General features: G+C 32.3%; 3 protein-coding genes across 9 annotated transcripts; all 3 read left to right on the top strand.

The window, feature by feature from the left end:
• Positions 1–2,874: 2,874 nt before the first annotated feature.
• LOC100800053 (protein DETOXIFICATION 12) lies at positions 2,875–6,935 on the top strand. The gene is made up of 7 exons (XM_026124185.2): positions 2,875–3,272; positions 4,819–5,363; positions 5,501–5,587; positions 5,719–5,775; positions 5,883–6,121; positions 6,207–6,412; positions 6,716–6,935. The coding sequence occupies exons 1-7, from the start codon at positions 3,042–3,044 to the stop codon at positions 6,776–6,778; spliced, it is 1,428 nt and encodes a 475-aa protein (XP_025979970.1). The 5' UTR covers positions 2,875–3,041; the 3' UTR covers positions 6,779–6,935.
• Positions 6,936–7,150: 215 nt separating this feature from the next.
• LOC100817123 (protein DETOXIFICATION 13) lies at positions 7,151–10,808 on the top strand. Of its 7 annotated transcripts, none has more exons than XM_041005978.1 (8): positions 7,151–7,837; positions 8,157–8,489; positions 8,609–9,234; positions 9,337–9,423; positions 9,593–9,649; positions 9,762–10,000; positions 10,110–10,315; positions 10,574–10,808. In XM_041005978.1, exons 3-8 carry the CDS (start codon positions 8,834–8,836, stop codon positions 10,592–10,594), a joined length of 1,011 nt encoding a protein of 336 aa, XP_040861912.1. In that variant the 5' UTR covers positions 7,151–7,837; positions 8,157–8,489; positions 8,609–8,833; the 3' UTR covers positions 10,595–10,808. The 7 variants fall into 7 exon arrangements, with proteins under 7 accessions (XP_040861912.1, XP_040861911.1, XP_040861909.1 ...); XM_041005977.1 differs by having other exon boundaries at positions 8,609–8,689; positions 9,125–9,234; positions 10,110–10,808; XM_041005975.1 differs by having other exon boundaries at positions 8,157–8,236; positions 8,406–8,489; positions 8,575–9,234; positions 10,110–10,808.
• Positions 10,809–11,604: 796 nt separating this feature from the next.
• Positions 11,605–14,101, top strand: LOC100817656 (uncharacterized). Its single transcript, XM_006589592.4, has 2 exons — positions 11,605–12,183; positions 13,274–14,101. The coding sequence occupies exons 1-2, from the start codon at positions 12,159–12,161 to the stop codon at positions 13,984–13,986; spliced, it is 738 nt and encodes a 245-aa protein (XP_006589655.1). The 5' UTR covers positions 11,605–12,158; the 3' UTR covers positions 13,987–14,101.
• Positions 14,102–14,651: the final 550 nt, after the last annotated feature.

Genomic DNA, 14,651 nt, shown 5'->3' on the forward strand with positions numbered 1-14,651 from the left:
TTTGCCTGTCGCCATGTTTTTGGTTATATTTTCAGCAATGAGAAGAAAGTTGTAGATTATGTCACTGTCATGGCTCCTCTAATTTGCATATCTGTTATACTGGACAGCATACAAGGTGTTCTCGCAGGTAAACTTCCCTCTTATCTATTTATTGTTGACTAAATTTTATATAGAATTTGTTTAACAATACTTTGGCTCAGGGGTTGCTAGAGGTTGTGGATGGCAACACATAGGGGTTTATGTCAATCTAGTGGCCTACTATCTCTGTGGGATTCCTGTTGCTGCCTCTCTGGCATTTTTGGAAAAAATGAGAGGAAAAGGACTTTGGATTGGTGTACAAGTCGGTGCTTTTGTTCAATGTGTTCTACTTTCTATCATAACAAGTTGCATAAATTGGGAACAGCAGGTATATATATGCTCTCTAATCTTTGTCATAATTAACCTCCAAACTTAAATTTGGTTATTTAGTTTACTACTTTTAACGAATTTAAAGTAGCTAATTCTTAGTCTTGCTACCATTTTGATTTTGCTTAATAAAGTTGAATGCCCTGTTGAGGAGGTATCCGGTTAGGCCTTTTGTTTCAATTGTGGTGTTATTAATGCAGGCAATCAAGGCAAGAAAGAGGTTATTTGATAGTGAATTTCCAGCGGACAATAGACTGGTATGAGAAGTAGAAGAGCCTCTTTATTGGCAGCTTGAAAGTAATGTTTGATGAGATTTTGTTTTTTTTTTCTTTAGCTCATTATTGTTTTTTTTTTCTTTAGCTCATTATTGTTTCTTTTTTTTTTGTCATTATTATGGTTTCTTGTTAAATTAAAAACGTATTTTTCGAATATATTTACCTCCTCTAATTCTAATATATGCATAATTTTTTGGGGACAGAAAAGAATCCCGTGTTTAAAAATTAAAATGCAATTTTGAAAGTCACTCTAGTTCTATTCCAGAGACTTCCTTTTTCTCTAAAGCCTTTTGAATTCTATACTCTAATATTACGAATGGCACTCAGAATTGTCATTTCGTTTTCATGTTTTATTTTATGGATTGGGTATTCGTCGTTTGTTGTTAAAATAGTAAAAAAAAAAATAATTAAATTACTATATATCAACATTTTATAAGATTTGAAATCATCATTTCCCTACAAAAGGTGAGATGAGTGATCTCATTTTTAATTAACTAAGATTTTTGTTTTCTTTGTTAATCATGATTTATTTTGCAAAGCAAATGTTCTTTAATTCAAGACATGTTTGAGAATCGTTCAATTCTCAAATTTTTCAAAAAACTAAACTAGGTAAGACGTAAAAGGATATTAAATCGGTATTCATTTTTTATTATTAGAGTGCTATGGTCAATAAAGCTTATAAATTAATCTTTCAGTGAATTGTCGATGACAGATGATAAAAACTGTAGAAAAAAATATATAAAATAATGCATTCTAAGAAATTTTTAGTGCTCGTAATTAGGATTCAGTCAAGAGTCAATAATTAATCATTTAAAATATTGAAATTCATTTAGAGAACTGATATTTTTTAATAAATGTTAAAAATAAAAAAGTTTAAATATATCTTTAAGGCAGTATATTTTCTCATGATTATCATTTAGTTTAACTTTTCAATTGATCCCTATAGTTGTCTTTATTTTTAATTTTAGTGATTGCAAGAAAAAAATAATCTTTAAACTATTTTTTGTGCCAATTTATGTCCGTCAAATAGTTTTTGTAACAGTTTTACGCCACTAAAATTTGTTCACTTGTATTAGATGAAGATCAAACCATTTTTTTTATGTAAGTGTAAGGACTAAAATTTATTGTTTTATCACATAATGACTAAAACTTAAAAATGAATTTGAATGCAGCACGCCGCTAGGCCAAATTTCACATCTATTTTCATAAAGTTTGTCAAACTTTGAGGAGCAAGAAGGAAATAAGGGGGGAAAAAAGAAAAGAAAGAGATAAAAAGAAGTATAAAATTAAAACATTAAAAAAAAACAGAATTATTTGATTTCGTGTAAAATGATAGCGACAAGCGCCCAAGACAAATGAACTGAGGGCAAGATCTGATTGTCCTCCTTCTCACTCTTAGGCTACCCAATAAGGAAGAAGCAAAATCCAACACATATACCTACTCTTATATTTGTAGAGACGTAATTGCCTTTGTCCTTGTCCAGTAATAATATTTTTTTTTTATGTTTGATTCATTGTATAAAATAGAGTTTATGTAAAATGATTTAGAATAAACAATATTTCATATATATTTTTCTTGACTTATTCAACATTTTTTAGACAAATTTTTAAAAATTATTCATTTCACATATTATTTATACATTAATAGTGGTATTTTAAAATCAAATCAATGATTAAACTATTAAAATACTAACTCAAAATGATTGATTTGATCACTATTCATCTTTATTTTTATCAACAATTATTAATTATTTTATTAGAAAAAATTAAATTTGTGAATTTTCCTTTTTTTTTTAATGTTTTCTTATAATCAAATCAATTTTATAATTCTATATTCATTCATGTTGATGGAAAGGTCATTAAGAGGAAGTCATAATGATAATGTGGTACCAACATCATCTCCAGTTTTCCGCCTTAAAATAATAGTAAATGTAAGCAATAGTTAAGAAAACTGGTAGTGCGAGTTGTCCAATTCAATCACTTCAAAATTATAATAGAATAATGAAAAGAAGAAAGAGGAAACCTCAAATCAATTTATAAAGTCTAGACTATGATTAATTTTCAAAACCACAAGTTAACATCGGACTATTTTAGTCATGATTTGGAAGAGTAAGTACATGTGATGTGATGTGATGTGATGAGCGAGGTGAGAGTGTTCCATTCCGTCATATTAAAATTCCATGAAGTTGTATCCACACCCGTTTCTGTATCGACACATGGGGATCACACATAATGTAATAGAATACTATTAGTAAGTAAAAGAAAAAAGAAAAATAGCAAAAATAAGGTATATAAATACGTTTGAAAACCCGAAGGAGGACCAAACCAAATCAAAAGATCTTGCTTCTTTCTCTCTCTAGCATGGAAGAAAGTCTAGTAAAGAAACATGAGCAAGAAAGAGTAACATGGGGTGTTTATAGTGAAGAAATGAGAAGGGTATGCCATATAGCAGGGCCTATGGTGGCAGTGGTTTCTTCACAATATTTGTTGCAAGTTGTCTCAACTATGATAGTTGGTCATTTGGGTGAACTCTATCTCTCTAGCGCCGCCCTTGCCATTTCTCTATCAGGGGTCACTGGTTTCAGTCTTCTTGTAAGCTCCTACTTGCTTTCCACTACTTTTTTTTTCATTTCTTCCAAAGTTGCTCCATATATAGCTAATTTATTTGATTTCCTTATTACTATTAGGTTTTAATATCATTTTACTTATAAAGTACTACATCATATTCTTTTTGAGTCTTTATAACTATTTACTTACTGTATGTATGGGAAATTAAAAATAGGGCATTTTATTGAGTATACAAGATAAAAATAAAACCTTTTTATGAACAAAAAGACCGGCTATCGCCACCATTGCTGATTTGTTGCTGTAAACGATGTGATGACCAATTAGAACGTATACCAATATTTTTAATGATTCGACGTGACACTCTCAGTTGTACTACTTTTCAAACGGGCACGTCACTTTGAACTTTGAACCAAAAAAGATATGCACTCTGTAATTCTGTATATGTAAAACACCCATTTTCACATTTCAATTGTATGATTTTATTACGTCATATCATCCGTCTTATAAAAAGTATTAATAATATATTTTAAATTTATTTATAATTAGAAGGGGAGCTCACTAAATAAAAAATAAGGCTTACAAATTTTCATAATTTCAAACAATAATAAAAATGTATTTCCAGCATTTCTTTTATCACTACTATTGTCTTCTATTCCTTTGTCTCTGACGCTATACCAGAATGTCCGCCGAAGACTCGTTGCACTACGCCGACCAGAAGCACCATCACAATGCGGTCTTCTATTGCATATATAATAAAAGTTACTCACCTTTTGGATAGATTCATGCATATAGGTTGGATCGAGTGGAAAGAAATAAAAATATATAAATTTAAATTAAAGTAAAATATAAAAATAAGTTTTATATTATTTTACTGTTTATTTATCTTATTTTTTTAAGTTCTTTTTCTTTCAAACAAACACACCCTTAACTTTTTTTTAAGAGAGCTTGTAAAAAAAAACTCATAACATGTTTCTAACATCTTTTTTAGAAAAATAATTTATGCTATGAAAATATATTATCACTTTTACAAAAATAGTTTAATGTATTTTCTCTTTTAATTATGGAAATAACATATACATAAGTAATTACATAATAAGTATTTATTCATCAAATTCTTAATTAAGAGGAAAAAAGAAGCAACACGCGTATAGTTTCTACCATCCGTACCTACGAAGAAAACAAAAATAAACGAGATCAACGAAGCACTAGCTGCTATATATTTAAACTACGATATTATATAACCTACTCTGGTGAAGATCTGGATACTATGCACAAGGTTTTGGGTTCTAACCTTGTTGCTACCAATCTACCATTGTACACATTAAAAAACCTGTGATATTAAATTATTGGCAAGGTTCCAATTCACTCACTCTAGAAGGCAAACAAAATAAGATGCTTATCCTGTTATTACTAAATGCTTTTTCTGATAATGGTGATATTACTAAATGCTTGCATTTAGTGACTAGTTTATCTTCTTTATAAACTATTTCAAGCGTGTTATGCTGCTAAAAATTACCATTATTTCCTTTCCTTGTAACTTGGTGCATTGATAATTTGCATATGCTGATAGATGGGAATGGCTAGTGGACTGGAAACAATTTGTGGACAGGCTTATGGAGGCCAACAATATCAAAGAATTGGAATACAAACATACACTGCTATATTCTCTCTCATTTTGGTTTCTATTCCGGTGTCTCTCCTTTGGATCAACATGGAAACCATACTAGTTTTCATAGGCCAGGACCCTCTAATTTCCCATGAAGCAGGGAAGTTCACAATTTGGCTTGTTCCAGCACTTTTTGCATATGCAATTCTACAGCCGTTAGTTCGATATTTCCAAATCCAAAGTTTGCTTCTTCCCATGTTTGCAAGTTCTTGTGTCACACTCATTATTCATGTACCTCTTTGTTGGGCCTTGGTATTCAAGACAAGTCTGAGTAATGTTGGTGGAGCATTGGCTGTGAGCATTTCAATATGGTCAAATGTGATTTTTCTTGTGTTATACATGAGATACTCTTCTGCATGTGCAAAAACCCGCGCACCGATTTCTATGGAGCTGTTCAAAGGAATGTGGGAGTTCTTTCGTTTCGCTATCCCTTCAGCAGTAATGGTTTGGTGATTATTCTTCCTGTTCAATTAATATTCTACATATTCATGTTATCAGATAACAAAAATTTTCTATAATATGTATTGTATTGTTTTTCCAAAAAGAGTATTTAACATAATTTTTGTATTCATGTTGATGATGGTAGCCTTGAATGGTGGTCATATGAGCTGCTTGTATTGCTGTCAGGACTCTTACCAAATCCACAACTTGAAACTTCAGTTCTGTCCGTTTGGTATGTATGTTACATTATTTTGGTTTTCCATAAACTGCAACTAATGATCTACAATTTCATTTTGTACCAATCTATTTCAGAGATTTTATAAATTATTGTGATTGAACTATTTTTTTGTCATTTTTCTACAGCCTCAACACCATTGCAACTCTCTATACGATACCCTTTGGAATTGGTGCAGCAGCAAGGTTGCATCATAGACACACTCATTCTTCATAGTTTAAATGTTACACTAGTACCCAGCTGCCTTGAGCATGCATCTAAACTAATTATCTTTTCTCCTCTCTGATTATAGCACAAGGGTTTCAAATGAATTAGGAGCTGGGAATTCACATGCTGCACGTGTTGCCGTGTTAGCAGCAATGTCTCTTGCAGTAATTGAGACAAGTATAGTAAGTGCAACACTCTTCGCCTGCCGCAATGTTTTTGGTTATATTTTCAGCAATGAGAAGGAAGTTGTTGATTATGTCACTGCCATGGCTCCTCTGGTATGTATATCTGTTATACTAGACAGCATACAAGGTGTTCTAACAGGTATTCTTTCTCTCAATGGCCATCCTTAAGTGAATTTTATATAGAAGAAAAGCTTTCTCTCAATTTGTTTAATTATTTGGTTCAGGGATTGCTAGAGGTTGTGGATGGCAACATTTAGGGGTTTATGTCAATCTAGGGGCCTTCTACCTTTGTGGGATTCCAATGGCTGCCTTATTAGCATTTTTGGTGCGATTGGGAGGAAAAGGACTATGGATTGGCATACAAAGTGGTGCTTTTGTTCAATGTATTCTACTTTCTATCATAACAGGTTGCATAAATTGGGAAAAGCAGGTATAACCTCTAATCTTTGTATTCTTGAAGAGTGTTAGTAACACACTTTTTTTATATACATCCTTAATAAATTTTAACTAATAACAAAGTGAGTCCAAAAGAGTGTATTAATGTGTTAACTTTTCTCTTGTCTTGGAACTCCAAACTTCAATTTTGTTGGTTGCACGAAGTTAAAAGGATAATAAAGTACAGTAATTCATCTTCTGGCAGCCACTTTATTTTGCTTCAATAAATCTTAAAGCCCTTGTGAAGGTAGTATCCCTTTTAGACATTTTGTTTCTATTGTTTTGTTTTACTATGCAGGCAATCAAGGCAAGAAAGAGGTTATTTGATGAAAAAATTTCAGCAGACAATATATTGGTATGAGTATGACAAGCCCTCAAAGGCCAATTTTCTAAAGATGGGGACTATTTTCCGTGAGTGAGGAGTAGGAGTTTAGTTTTTGGTTTTTTGGAAGTGGTTAGCTATTTGAGCTTGTACCTTCGTGCATCTGATTAAAGAATAATAGTAGCATTTTTTGTCATGATAATAGGATTAAACGTTTAGCAATGTTTCGAATGCAAAATGTAATTTTGAGCTATGCCAACTATTTTTCATTTAATAGCCGATCCTTGATAGTTCCCGTCTTATACATTTAACTTTTTTTTGGTATAATTAGTAGGTATCTCATAATTGTCATTTAACACCTAACTAAATGTTCTCTCAACTTATAAATATAAAATAAAAAAAATACAATCTCAAAATTATTTGAATTCAAAAGTATAAACACAATTAATAGAATAAAGATAAATATTTTTTTTTTGTCTTTAACCCTCGATTTATTAGAAAAAAGAAGTTTTAATTAATTTAGAGTTCTATCACAAGAGAAATGAAATTTGATTAAATTTTTTTTTCCGATATGGATTGATATAGTGGTCGAAAAAGATAAATAATTTTAATTCTTATTTTATCTTAATTTTTACATGAGACAAACACGTTGGTATAATTGTATTTTTAATTTTTTATTTATTTAGAATAATTGATATCATATAGTTGATAAAAGATTAAAAATACAATTAAAAAAATAATCTACGTGATTATCTCATTAGATTATTTGTTAGCGGATATTGTTAAGAAATTTTGACCACTCAAAATTTAAATCCTAAAAAAGGAAATTAAAAAGTTTGCTAATAGTTGATATGGAAAAGGGTCTCTTAGATAAGGACTCAGGCAGAGAATCCTTCAGCTTCAGCCACAACATGAACTGTATTTTCTCTAGAAATGAAAAGAGTCGGTTATCTTGTAGGGCCTATGATTACTGTCACTTTGTCACAGTATTTTTTACAGATTATTTCAATGGTGATGGTTGGTCACTTGGGTAAACTTGCTCTCTCTAGCACAGCCATTGCCATCTCTCTCTGTGCTGTATCTGGCTTCAGCCTTATTGTAAGTGTCTTCCTTCCCCATCTCACTGCTTTCTTCTTTAGTTTCAAGACCTACAATTGCATTGCACCCGATCAATATGAAAAAAGTTATTTATCAAAGAAGGGAAAACTATATATATATATAAAAAAAAAGTTGAGATGAGTAAAAACACAAATTGCTTTTTGTTCCGGTTTAATTAGTAGTCTTGAATTCATGTAAGATTGTATCCCGTTAAAAATACTTGCAGGAAGAAATCTTTGGAGTTAGTTGCTAGTTTTTTATGCTCTGGTTGTGCGATTAATTTTCCAAACTCGCTGTCTTTTTTGTACATGTCAAACAGTTTGCAATGTCATGTGCACTGGAAACTCAATGTGGGCAAGCATACGGAGCACATCAATATCGAAAATTTGGTGTTCAAATGTACACTGCTATTGTCTCTCTTACTTTAGCCTGTCTTCCTTTGAGTCCTTTGTGGGTATACTTGGGGAAGATACTCATTTTTCTTGGCCAAGACCCTTTGATTTCTCAAGAAGCTGGAAAATTTGCTTTGTGCATGACCCCTGCTCTCTTTGATTATGCAACACTTCAGGCCTTGGTTCGATACTTTCTGATGCAAAGTTTGACCCCAAATGAGAAGACCTGTATATCTCACTTATTTAAGTGAGATTAGAGGGTGAGATACAGTGATAGGGACTATTTGATAGGAAAAACAGTTAAGAAAGAAGGAGAGAGAAAATTATGGTGATTTTGTTTTTCAGATTATAACTGCGGATTTGTTCACCGTTAAATCAGGTTGATTTTTGGATAGCAAATTCTACGCGCGTGATATTTCAAATTGTTCGATTGGATCAGGAAAAAGATATCTAGAGAGAGATAAGTGTTTCGCATTATCTGTTCTATATTTTGAAGTTTGGAGGTTCTCTTGTATCTTCATTGATTATATCGGAGTTATTTATTTGGTCTAGACGGCCCGTGATTTTTACCCTTGCATTGAGGGATTTTTCACTTTAAACACAAATGGTGTCTTTCTTATCTTTAATTTCTATTTTGTGCTCTATACTTTATCCTCACAGATTCTGTAAGTTTGGGAGGATTTATTTCCACTGCCTATTACTCTGTTATAGAGTTTGTTATTGTGTTAGCCTATTTCTCCTTCAGAGTTCCCTTGTCATAAGTTCCTCCATTACTCTTTGCTTCCATGTAGCTTTCTGTTGGCTACTGGTTTTTAAATTTGGATTTGGTAACTTAGGAGCAGCATTTTTTATTGGTACTTCATACTGGCTGAACGTGATTTTACTTGTATTATACATGAAATTCTCTATTGAATGTAAAAAGACTTGGGTACCAATTTCAACGGAACTATTCCATGGCATTGGGGAGTTCTTCCGCTGTGCTATTCCTTCAGCTGGAATGATTTGGTGAATTTCTTCCTCTTATATTTTATCATTTATGTTGTATTTTTATTTCCTCTTTAATTTTCATCCATGTTTTTATTTTATTTTCATATTTGGTCATTGCAGCCTTGAATGGTGGTCATTTGAGTTACTATTCTTGCTTTCTGGTCTTCTACCAAATCCAGAACTTGAAACTTCAGTCTTATCCATATGGTATATTATATGTACAACTTTTCTTAGTCCTTCAGACATGAATGACTGACTCTGTGTGTTTTAAAATCTCTATTGAAATTGTTATCCATACCCAAATATTGATTTACATTCTTGGAACTTGGAAGTAGTGCTAATCTGTTGTTTAAATGTTAACGGATTTTCTGATCAGTTTATCAGTCACCACAACAATCTACACAATCCCAGAAGCAATTGGCTCAGCAGCAAGGTTTTCATTCACATAACTCCTTAGTCCTAACCTCATCAGTTTGTGCCTATTTGTATTCATGTACAATAATAGTAAATGATTTTTTTTTCTTCTTTTTGGGTTGGTTACTCAGCACTAGAGTTTCAAATGCATTAGGTGGTGGAAGTCCACAATTGGCACAAGTGTCTGTTTCTGCTGCTATGACTCTTGCAGCATCCGCGGCCATTCTGGTGAGCTCAATCATATTTGCTTGCAGGCAGGTTGTAGGTTATGCATTTAGCAATGAGCTGGACGTGGTGGATTATTTCACAGAAATGGTTCCTCTTTTAAGTATATCTGTTATACTGGACACCTTACATGATACCCTCTCAGGTTTGGTTCTTTCTTTTCTCTATTTTTCAATGCATATCACTCTTACGCAATGTAGTCTGAAATTGTGCCATAAAATATAATACTGTAAGGTAATACTTGTTCATTATAGGTATTGCTAGAGGATGTGGGTGGCAGCACAGAGGAGCATATGTAAACCTTGACGCTTATTATGTTGTGGGAATTCCAATTGCTGCTATATTGGGTTTCTGCCTACAATTAAGAGGAAAAGGCCTTTGGATTGGAATACTGACTGGTGCCTTCTGCCAAACAGTTATGGTATCCCTCATTACAAGTTGTACAAACTGGGAAAAACAGGTTTGCCTCCACTTCCAAGTCCATGCTTTGCACTTGGCACAGTCCTAAAACACCATGTTCACAATGTTATATTTTCTCATATATCAAACCAAACCCTTTGAATTGAATGTTTAAACTAGAGAAATTGTTTTGACAGTCAAAGAAAAGTAGTATCTTAACTCATGCAATCTTATTAAGATTCAGTTTTGGACATGCACTACTAGCCTGTTTTTTTAGAGAACACATGTACTACTGACTGAAATGTACTCATTGCTCAAGTGTCCTGAGAAAGGCAATTAAAGCATGGGAAAGGATATTTCAGAGAAATTTTGCTGTAGAAGATGGATTAGTTTTAGCAAATGGAGAAGATTCCTTAAATCTGTCAGCTTCTTTTGTTGGTATTGGTAAATCGTTTAGCTTTGGTGGCAGAAAAGATCAAATTTTAGAGTTAGAGGAGGAAAAGGTTCTCATGACAAGACATTTGTAATGATATTGATTTGTTCTTTTTTCTCAATCCAATTTTGGTTAAGGTTCTGTAACGTGAAGTAAAAGCAATTGGATTAATTCACGAGCAGCACTTCAATTTCCAATAACATCCTTGTATATAGCAATGAAAAATTAGAGTACTCCCACTTAAAATGCAATGTATTTAATAACTCAATAAATAAATACAATATAACCGAGCAGATTTGTTGATTTGTCAATCAAATATTACTAAACTAAAATGTATATGCAAATAGTACTCTGAAAGTAAATGTAAATATATTTTTTTAAAAGGCTGAGAAGAAAATAATATTAAAAGATTATCAGTTACAGCACAAGTAGTGCTCTAACAAAACCAAGCCAAATATAAATACGAATTGAATTTGAGTTTTGCTATTTAACCCAAATGCATACATAAAAAAATGGACCGGCCTAGTAAAAAGAAAATCCCTTAAATAAATACAACGAATCTCTAGAATGTGCATTGGCTATTCAATTATCTATGTTCTAAACAAATCAAATTTAAGCCGAATACAAATTTAGACTCACTCTTTAATGAAACATTTTTAATATTATTTCTCTTGCCTTCTTTAAATATGAATTTCATATATTATTTTTTCCCAACCATTTAAAAAAACTTATTTCTACACTCAATTTTCTTAACCATCTATTTATATTTATTTACTTTTTCATCTTGTATCTAAATGGAACTTCAATAAAAAAATTTTAAAAAGTTGTCAATAGTTTAAAATAATCTTATACTACAATTTAAATTGTTGTTTATAAATTCAAAATTTAATCTACATATATTTATTTATAAGAAACAATTTAACATAATTTATTTAACAACTGTATATGTAATTCAATTAATACAGAATTATTTTAACTTAGTGATTTTAAATAGAAGTCTCGAATTATTATATACAAAAAAAAATTCATTTTGATTATATAAAAATAAATAAATTGGAGATTAATGGAAAGCACAGGCTTAAACCCCTAATCCCAGGGTCTAAGCAGCAAAAGCAGAACACAACACTAGTTCCCAACGTTGGCAGATATGGGCGTAAGATTGAAGAAAGAGAAAGAACAGCTGAATCTTCTCCTTGGTTCCCACCTCACTACTATCCATGAAACCCTCTCTTCATCTGAATCTCTTTCTTACCCTCCCAAAGTCACCTGGGACGATGTGATTAAGATGTCTGACCAAGTCTCTAAACAAGCAACCACATTGGGAATGCATTGGACCGGAGAGAAGCTGAGGAAAATATGGCATCATATTTCAACACTCTACAAGCCTTCCTTTTGCTTTCCCATAGCAGTACAGTAGGTGCCGGCCCTACCTTGTCTTCCTCTGTTCATTCATCTCTCAAGCAAGTCGTTGATGAAGGAAACGGTCTCTTCATACGGTATGTTAATGATAATTACTAATCAGTAATATTTCACTGTCAATGAAGCAAAGCTAGATGTGAGCAATAGAAATGAGAATATGCTTATACCTAGACCACCAGCTTTATCCACTCTCTCTGTCACAAAGGTAGAATGGGAAACTATGACCATTGAGAGTTGAGGAGAAAACATGCAATCTGATAATGATTTCATATTATATATATATATATATATATATATATATATATATATATATATATATATATATATATATATATATATATATATATATATATATAGGTGATAGTGAAGGAGAATGCTACGTAAGATATTTAGTTTTATTGATGGTGGAGGTGTTTCTATGTCCTTCCTGTTAGACCATGATTTCATCACACAAGTTTTTATGCCCTTTTTCTTTTGAGATGCTGAGGGTCATGTCATTACTTGATCTGCTAGTATATATATGGGGGGCAATTGTCTGTCTAAATCAGAATACTTGTGATTTGGGGTTTTCTCCATTCACAAACTGGATGGACTGTCATAAATAATATAGCAGTTGTATGTGGCATTGAACTTGAGAAAAGCATAAACATGATGAAAATACATAGATTAAGAAATCTGAGATTAATATACATTGAATAGGGACACTTTTGTTTTGGAATACACACAGCATGCTCTTATGAATAGACTTTAATTATCAGTCTCAATGCACATGGGAATACAATCTGACTGTTGTTATGGTGAGCAACTATATCATTTTCAACAAGTGCAAAATACGTGGTGGGATGAACTGCTCTTAACTCTCTGGTTTTGCTTGTGTAGTATAAGTGTATAACTAGTTAAGCTCTATGTGAAAATCATTTGGTTGCATTTACATTTATCATTATCATCATTGATGTGCCCATTAATTTTTCTATTTCGTTGACATTTAATATGTTGTCATTGATATGCCCATTAGTTCATCGTTCCTTTATATATATGAGGCTGACTAGATCATCATGCTTCAACCCACTACTCGACACCTTTAGTCCTGACTGTACGTCAAATTATTTTTCCAATCACTTATTGGGTTGTTGACAACCTTCTTTCTCTTTTAATGAACACCAACAGGGTCCCATTCTAAAGACCTGAAAATATCAGTACCACATTTGGTTGGTGCTGTCTGGGAAGCCTGTTCTGCCCTTAAAAAGACTCCTTCCACAAATATTACAGCAATTGGGCGAGGAATGACACAAGTAGCTGTTTCAGTGAAGGATGTTCTTCGTGAGATGAAAGAATTGAAACCTGTTTCATGTGATGATCAAGTTGATGAAGCTGCTGGTGAGGGTTGTGCAGAAGCAGCATCTGAGCCACATGATGATAATTCAAGTGAAGGTGATCTAGGGAATGACCTGTCACCAGAAGAGATGAAAGTGGCTGAAAGAGCAATTGAGGTTGTCTCTAATACGCTTTCAGTTAGAAAAGTACTTATTCACTCCATCATAGGCTTGCTTAAGCTGGAAAAACCAAATGACAACAGCGGTTTTATAAATTCGCTGGAGAAGTTGTTGCAGTTGTGTCAGGAACTTGGTCGACAGATTGATGAGATTGGAGCTTGTCTTTATCCCCCACAAGAGATTCCTGCCATAAATGCAGCTTTGGAGGAAATTCACAGCATTATTGATGCTGTGCAAGTTGAGGTAGGAGAACTTCTAGGCGCATCAGATGTATTTCTGGAGGCATGCAATGATTTGAGGAGTTCACTGAGACAGCTTGCATCTGAACTAAGAAACTCTAGTACTGCTGATATAGAAGCCAGAGTGGAAAATATAACATTAACCTAATAAATAGACTCTGATATGTGTACTTTATTATTATTTTTTAGGGGGGTGGGTTTGGTGGAATATATGTGCAATGAATTTGACGTTGTAGAACTTAATAATGAAAATTTTATATGCACCGGTGTCCTTTATCAACTGCTTGATTGATAGTAAGGGAAGGAAGTATAGTTCAATTGATTGAATATGATATGATGCGTAAACTATTATAAACTTTTGATCCTGGTTTGGTTTTGATTGTTACGTATAAAAAAAATCCGTTTGTTTGATGAATATTTTCTTATATAAAGGATTAGTTTGAATAAATTTTTCTATAAATATTTATAGGAGAAAAAAATAATAATGTATTAACTATCTCATAAGTTAAAAGATTCAACTAAAAGAAATCTCAAGCACTTGATTTTTGTGAAAACTCATTAATAAAATTTCTTCAAAAGTTAAGGTGCATAAATTGTTTTTAACCCATGAAAAAAGTTCAATTTATTTTATTTTCCTCTAAATAAGATTCAAAATAGTGATGGTGGCTTAAAGAGCAATTGTTGTTATAATTGAAATCTTATTTAGATAAACAGAAATTCAGGGTATGTCTTGTGTTTGGATTCAAGTCACTTTCATTTCAACATCATATCTTTTCCACGTTTAACGTAAAAGCATATATGGATGGCTTCCAA

The sequence above is a fragment of the Glycine max genome, chromosome 10 (genome assembly GCF_000004515.6).
Source record: "Glycine max cultivar Williams 82 chromosome 10, Glycine_max_v4.0, whole genome shotgun sequence".
NCBI classification, from domain to species: Eukaryota; Viridiplantae; Streptophyta; class Magnoliopsida; order Fabales; family Fabaceae; genus Glycine; species Glycine max.